The sequence below is a fragment of the Rhinichthys klamathensis genome, unplaced genomic scaffold (genome assembly GCF_029890125.1).
Source record: "Rhinichthys klamathensis goyatoka isolate OS25496 unplaced genomic scaffold, OSU_Roscu_1.1 h1tg001009l_1, whole genome shotgun sequence".
NCBI lineage: Eukaryota > Metazoa > Chordata > Actinopteri > Cypriniformes > Leuciscidae > Rhinichthys > Rhinichthys klamathensis.
Window position 1 is genome coordinate 234,836 of NW_026607302.1, and position 8,389 is coordinate 243,224.

At 38.3% G+C, this 8,389-nt stretch overlaps 1 protein-coding gene across 1 annotated transcript in view; it reads right to left on the reverse strand.

Moving 5' to 3' along the window:
- Window positions 1-8,122, reverse strand: part of myo9ab (myosin IXAb) — a 91,978-nt gene extending 83,856 nt beyond the window's left edge. Inside the window, exons 1-5 of the mRNA XM_056244586.1 lie at window positions 7,953-8,122; window positions 7,067-7,129; window positions 6,885-6,984; window positions 5,240-5,293; window positions 542-639 (exon numbers count right to left, since the gene is read on the reverse strand). Of these exons, the coding sequence (XP_056100561.1) occupies window positions 542-639; window positions 5,240-5,293; window positions 6,885-6,984; window positions 7,067-7,129; window positions 7,953-8,122 (485 nt within the window). The remainder of the gene's footprint in view (window positions 1-541; window positions 640-5,239; window positions 5,294-6,884; window positions 6,985-7,066; window positions 7,130-7,952) is intronic.
- Window positions 8,123-8,389: the final 267 nt, after the last annotated feature.

The following is an 8,389-nucleotide window of genomic DNA, read 5'->3' on the forward strand; positions in this document are numbered from 1 at the left end:
GAGTGCACTCGATAGGGAGTGCACTAGATATATCATCATATCGTCCAGCCCTAAAACTTGTGTAGTTTTTTGTCAGTGTTTATTTAAAAACGTCCAATAATGCACAATATACGATGGTAAATATTTTGAGCACAATATACGAGTTGTCAATACAATATATAACAATACAATATAGGGTATTGATTTTACCGCTAAATTCAGCGTATTGACCCACAATGAAAACTGCAAATCCAGCTTTCTCTGCCTGAGTCCAGTTGTTTCTGTGAATCACAGCGATTCATTTGTGTCTCTGTTCTGTATCTTTCCTCAGTATGTACAAATGTACCTCAGATTTATTGTCAAATCTAGTTGTACAGTCGATCTGGAAAACTCTTTCCCGCTTTAGATGAGCTTGTGTGTTTATTTACTCTGAAAACCAATGCTGGCGCTCAGTGTGTGTGACCCCAGTGACTCCGCCCTCTGTTGTCCTGTCAGCCAATCAGGAGCCAGCAAACCTGAATGCACAATATGATTGACAGGCAGAGAGTGTTTTAAAACTCACAGTTTCCTGGTGGCGGGAAGGAAGCCCACCATCTCCATGGCCAGCTGGAGTCTCTCGAAGTCATGCTTCAGATCCTCTCCCTCCACCGCGAAACAGTCCTGCCACACACACACACACACCTCGGATTAATAATAAGCTTTAAATGAAGACGTGAATCGTTCGAAAAGCAGCAGAGCGTGCGAGGAAAGCCGCAGCACAGAAACAGAAGTGTGCAGAGGAAGTGATGCGGTGAGAGAGACAGGACTTCCTGTTGACCCTAATAATAACTAATAATGATTCACATCTCTGGCTTTAGCGACTGGATCATTGATAATCGTGCGTTTGGTGTTGGTGTGTTAAATTAAACAATATAAAATAGTCAAATAAAATAAAAATTAAATAAAGTAAAATAATAAGAAAGAAAGAAAGAAAGAAAGAAAGAAAGAAAGAAAGAAAGAAAGAAAGAAAGAAAGAAAGAAAGAAAGAAAGAAAGAAAGAAAGAAAGAAAAATGCAATAAAATGCAATAAAATTAGAAACAATATAAAATAGTCAAATAAAATAAAAATTAAATAAAGTAAAATAATAAGAAAGAAAGAAAGAAAGAAAGAAAGAAAGAAAGAAAGAAAGAAAGAAAGAAAGAAAGAAAGAAAGAAAGATGCAATAAAATTAGAAATAATATAAAATAGTAAATTAAAATTAAATTAAGTAAAAAAATAAAAATAAAAAAAATAAAAAAAAGAATTATTGTTTAAAAGATTATCGATTGGATCATTAATAATCGTGTGTTTTGTGTTGGGCGATTGTTTTAAGAGCCGGATCTCAGGGTTTCTGGCCCGGTTATGGTCTCTGAATCTGTGACGGTAAAGCCAGTTTCTCAGATCAGGTGTTGATCCTGTTTACAGCCGTTTACAGCCGTTTAAACCCGTTTACACCCGTTAACACCCGTTTACACCCGTTTACCCCGTTTACAGCCGTTTACCCCGTTTAAACCCGTTTACAGCCGTTTAAAACCCGTTTACACCCGTTAACACCCGTTTACACCCGTTTACAGCCGTTTACACCCGTTTACAGCCGTTTACACCCGTTTACACCCGTTTACCCCGTTTACAGCCGTTTACAGCCGTTTACACCCGTTTACAGCCGTTTACACCCGTTTACACCCGTTTACCCCGTTTACAGCCGTTTACACCCGTTTACACCCGTTTACAGCCGTTTAAACCCGTTTACACCCGTTTACACCCGTTTACAGCCGTTTACACCCCTTTACACCCGTTTACACCCGTTTACAGCCGTTTAAACCCGTTTACACCCGTTTACACCCGTTTACCCCGTTTACAGCCGTTTACACCCGTTTACAGCCGTTTACACCCGTTTACACCCGTTTACCCCGTTTACAGCCGTTTACACCCGTTTACACCCGTTTACACCCGTTTACAGCCGTTTACACCCGTTTACACCCGTTTACACCCGTTTACCCCGTTTACAGCCGTTTACAGCCGTTTACAGCCGTTTACGTTTACACCCGTTTACACCCCTTTAAACCCGTTTACAGCCGTTTACACCCGTTTACACCCCCGTTTACAGACGTTTACAGCCGTTTACACCCGTTTACACCCGTTTAAAGCCGTTTACACCCGTTTACACCCCCCCGTTTACACCCCCGTACACCCGTTTAAAGCCGTTTACAGCCGTTTACACCCGTTTATAGCCGTTTACAGCCGTTTATAGCCGTTTACAGCCGTTTAAAGCCGTTTAAAGCCGTTTACACCCGTTTACACCCCAGTACACCCATTTACACCCCCCCGTTTACACCCCCGTACACCTGTTTACAGCCGTTTACAGCCGTTTACAGCCGTTTATAGCCGTTTAAACCCGTTTACAGCCGTTTACAGCCGTTTACACCCCCGTTTACAGCCGTTTACACCCCAGTTTACACCCCAGTTTACACCCAAGTTTACAGCCGTTTACACCGGTCCGAGAACCAGGAGAAGCACGCGAGTCTGCTCTCGGCACTGATGATGAATACAAACAGCTTAAAACAGCGAGCAGAACTGCTGCGTGTGTGTGTGTGTGTGTGTGTGTGTGTGGCTTCAGTGGGCGGAGAGCACACATAGAAAACAGGAAACGATACGCTTTCACTCAATTCCACAGGACAAAAATATCACAATTAAAAATAAATCAAATCAAATAGAAATATAAAACAATATTATTAATTAATTAATTAAGTATTTTAAATTAAATAGTAAAATAAAATAAAAACTATAAATACAATATAGTAAAATAAAAAAATAAAAAGAAACAAACAAACAATAAAAATAGAATAGTCAAATAAAATACAAAATAAAAATGAAATAAAGTAAATAAAAATAATAAATAAAATATAAACAAAATAATATATATATATTAGGGCTGGGCAAGTTAACGCGTTATTATCGCGTTTACGCATTTATTAATTAATGCCGACAATTTTTTTATCGCACGGTAACGCAGTTTTTTTATTTTGAAAGTCCGTTGCACACTGGCTCTGAATAGGACATAGGCCTACAGTCAAACCATGGATCACAGGACGGGTGGGATGTTGGTCAGCCAGCAAATAACCCACCCAAACAAGCGAGCATGACCGCAACAGTTTCACAGAACGCACCCGCTTGTCGCTGCACCTTGTGCTCGACCAATTGACCTCACTCTAGGCTGATTTATACTTCTGTGTGTGTCGGACTTACGCTATACACTACGCGTTGGTTGGTTTTACTTCTGCGTCGTTGTCCGCGTTGACGCGCAATTACACATGCAGAGGGAGCACGTGAAACCCGGGGAGCGGTTCTAGCAAACACAGCGCTTGCGGTACGCGTAGAATTGACGCGTCGTTAAATTTTTGGAGAGGTGCACGTCAGGGTACGACGTAATTTCGACGCAGAAGTATAAATTGGGCTTTACCTCTGTTTAATGCAATCTTAGTGTACGTGGGAAACCATGGCATGACCAAACCTAAGCTACTATCAGAGAAGTAACGTTGGTCGACTTATATCTCATGACCTCTGACTACATAGACTGTTTCTGCTGCTAAAAGACACCTGTTGATAGAAAAAAAACAAGAAAACTGGACTCGTTTTAACAAGCTAGATAAAAGGTAATGCCCTGGCATGTGGCATAGCTTTGTTTTAATATTTGATTTGATTACATTAATGTTTAAGTTGAGATTTACAATAAATATTTTATTGCTGTGTAAAGGGAATACTGCTGGTATAAAGCACCTTATTTGTTTAAAGTTTTTGCAAACCACATGTTATTACACTTTTGTGTATATAGCAGTACATTTAAATCAAAAGTGATTAATACACTACTTTAGAATTCATTATTAAAGTTTGCGCGTAACAATGCGATTAATCGCGATAAAAAATTTTAATCGTTGCCCAGCACTAATATATATATATATATATATAAATAAAATATATAACTATATATATATACAATAAAAGTTAAATAAAATAAAAATAAATAAAATAAGAAAAAATAGAAAAATAAAATATAGAAAAAATCGAAAAAAGAAATTAACAAATAAAATAAATACAGAAATAAAATATTTTAGTAATAAGTAATAAATTAAAAGAAAAAGGGGAGGGCACTACTTAGGGACTACATTGGAGTGCACTAGATAGGGAGTGCACTAGATAGTCAAACACACACACACACACACACACACACACACAAGCAGCAGAAACACTGAAGACAAACACACACACACACACTCACACACACACCAGCAGCAGCAGAAACACTGAAGACAATCACACACACACGAGTTGAAAATGGAGTAGATAGGGAGTACAATAGATAGTGAGTACACTAGATAGTGCACTAGGTAGGGAGTGCACTAGATAGGGAGCACCTATACTCCCTATCTACTCTCACACACACAAACACACCAGCAGCAGCAGAAACACTGAATACAAACACACACACACACACACACACTAGTTGGAAATGGAGTAGATAGGGAGCAGTGCACTAGATAGGGAGGGGAGTACACTAGATAGGGAGTGCACTAGATAGGGAGCAGTGCACTAGATAGGGAGTGCATTAGATAAGGAGTGCACTAGATAAGGAGTGCACCAGATAAGGAGTGCACTAGGTAGGGAGTGCACTAGGTAGGGAGTGCACTAGATAAGGAGTGCACTAGATAAGGAGTGCACTAGATAAGGAGTGCACTAGATAAGGAGGGCACTAGGTAGGGAGTGCACTAGGTAGGGAGTGCACTAGGTAGGGAGTGCACTAGGAAGGGAGTGCACTAGATAAGGAGTGCACTAGATAAGGAGTGCACTAGATAAGGAGTGCACTAGATAAGGAGGGCACTAGGTAGGGAGTGCACTAGGTAGGGAGTGCACTAGGTAGGGAGTGCACTAGGAAGGGAGTGCACTAGATAAGGAGTGCACTAGATAGGGAGTGCACTAGATAAGGAGTGCACTAGATAGGGAGTGCCCTAGATAGGGAGTGCACTAGGTAGGGAGTGCACTAGATAGGGAGTGCACTAGGTCTGGTGCCAGAACAGAGCTGCTGTTAAACTGATTTACTACACACTCAATTCTCTGTGTGTTGACTAATAAATTAAGTGACTGTCTTCATCAAGCACTGCTAATCAGGTTTGGTCGTTTACCCAGAACACACACACACACAGAACAGAAGATGTGAACTAACACACACACACACACGATACTGACCAGCTCAGTCTCATAGTAATTTCCCCAGTGCTGTCTGTGGACTGTCTTTGTTATCTGGAAGACAGACAGACGATTATGAGCTGCAGACAGGATCATCTGTCACACACACACACACACACACACACACACACGCACAGTCGCACACACACACACACACAAAAACACTCACTCACCTACTGTACACACTCTCGCGCACACACACTCACTCACTCTCACACACTCACTCAACACACATTCACTCGCTTACTGTACACACTCTCGCGCAAACACACTCACTCACTCTCACACACACACTCTTGCACTCACACACACAGGCACACACACACACTCACATAAAAACACACTCAATCACTTACTGTACACACTCTCGCACACTCACTCACTCACTCTCACACACACACACTCTCGCACACACACACACACACACACACACACTACATCAATGAAACATGCAGTTACAGGAACAGAGGTAATAATTCAAGTTATAATTCAGTTATTGAACTGAATCTGGTCATAATTTCTTCAATTCAACTGCATTAGATAAAATATCAAACCAACCAAGTGTAATTTATTGTAAAGAAAGATGCAACTGCATAATAGTTTGAGTTTGAAATGCTAAAACAACAGTTGTTTTATTCTAACAGTATCGTGTGACTGTAAACCAGGAAAATAAATCAGTCAACAGCTCTTGCTTTTGAATTCTGAGTAAATATGGTTTGATAATTAATGAAATAAATTAATAATTAATATAGTTTTTTATAATACAATATGGTACATTTCAAAATAAGTATAACATTTTGTTATTTTTAAATTGTATAATTTTATTAAAGTTTAAATATATTGAAAAAATAATAATAGTAATTTTTAAAAAGTGCAAAATATGTTGTATATATTATTTGTTATTAAATTGTATTTAATCAGAATTTTGAATAAATATATTAAATATATAAAATAATTGTGAAATATTTTGTCTACATATTATTTATCATTAAATTGTATAATATATTTCAGCACTATATCAACTTTCTGGAAATGTTGTCCTCGCTGGCCGAACACTAACTGAATGTTCACTGTCAGTGTGATGTGTTTTTACACTCCTAGTAAAGACACTTTCTGATGAAACACACACACTTACAGTAGATCCACACACACACAATAAGATTTCATTCTAGAAATATTTATGCTAGATATTACACAAATATTACACACATCACGTGTGTGTGTGTGTGTGTGTGTGTGTGCGCGCGAATGTGTGTGTATGTGTGTTCATGTGTATACGTGTGTATGTGTGTTCATGTGTATACGTGTGTGTGTGCGTGTGAGAGTGTGTGCGTGTGTGTGTGTGTGTGTGTGTGTGTGTGTGTGTGTGTGTGTGTGTGTGTGTGTGTGTGTGTGCGCGTGTGTGTGAATAGACTGGAGTCATAAGAGGGCTTCTGCACGCGACCAGCAGTCTGTTCCCTCGGATACGGATGCTGACGACTGTCACCATGGCAACAGCGGCACCCGGCAACAGCCTCAGCATCCTCCAGCTCTGTGTGTTGCCAGGGATTACGGGGCAGAAATGAGCTTAGAGGATGTTTTTCTATTGTAGAAACGTCGTAACGAACAAAGACAGACGCAGCACCGCTGCTATTATGGTCTGTACCTGGTTGAGGTAATGATACTCCTCTGGTTGGAGAAGATGAAATGATTTTCTTTCTTCTTCACTCGCTCCGGCCAGCAGGTAGTAAAACACATGATAGTTCCTGCGAGAGACCACGACACTCATATTAATGTGCTTTAAATAATAACAACAAACCACAGGTTTGCATCATGTGGTTTGCGCACCTCTCGTTGTGCTCCTGATACACCAGACGGGACTTCTCCAGAAGATACTTCTCCACATACGCTCTGAAATCAACAATGGGGAAATTATTATACAAATATATTCATCACACATTATGCATTTTATTTCGAGTTATCGTTCCCGTCCAGGGCCGTTCGTGTCTATAAGACTATATTCATCCAGTCCTGAAATGTATCAATAACAAGTAGTTTAATCCAATTCAAATGGACTATTTCACCCCATGTCTGTGTGTTATGTGGATGATGTGCATAAAAAAAATCTAAATATCATTAAAACATATATTTAAAATTTAGTTTAAAAATATTTACAAAATATTTAAAAAAAAAACATTTTAAAAAATAAATAAATAACTATATAATTTAAAAAAATTAATATATATATTTAGAGATATATTTACAATATTATAAAATAGTTAAATTATATAAAAATATATATATTTATATATTTATATGTACATATAAACTCTTAAAATTATATAAAAATTTAGAGTTAAATAGTTTTAAATAATTTAAAATATTAATATATTAAAAACAAATAATTTAAATTAAAAAACTAATTAATAATATATTTTTACAAATTAATAAATTAAGAAATATATTTCAGATGATTATAAAATATATTTAAGTAATATTTTAATATTTAATTAATTAATTAAAAATGTGTTAGTTTAAAATATAGATATATTAAAAATATTGAAATATTATTGAAATATTAAAAAAATAAAAACACTTAAAATTTGCTCACATTTTCATTAGTTTAAGAAGTTTTAACTAGTTTAAAACATGAATATATATAAACATATATTCTCTAAAATCTCCCATGTTGCACGACAGTATATTTCCGTGGTTGTCGAGAGAGGCGTCTCACCCCCGGACGGTCCCGCTCTCCTGGTAGTTGACTTGAATGAACTTGCCGAAGCGGCTGGAGTTATTATTATGGGCTGTTTTAGCGTTTCCAAAAGCCTGAGGAGGAAAGAACAAACACACATTAAAGGACAAGAACATGCACATCTCCCTCAGCCCAACATCTGGAAGCATCTGGATCCCGCAGAGCACGGGTTACGCTTCATCACTGCAGAACGAGACGACACACACTCTCAGTCTCAGCGCTGCAGACGTCTGAGTAAACCACTCATCTCCTCACTCACTCTCTCACTCACTCTCTCACACACTCTCTCACTCTCTCTCACACACTCTCTCACACACTCTCTCACTCTCTCTCTCACACACTCTCTCACTCACTCTCTCACTCTCTCTCTCACACTCTCTCACACACTCTCTCACACACTCTCTCACACACTCTCT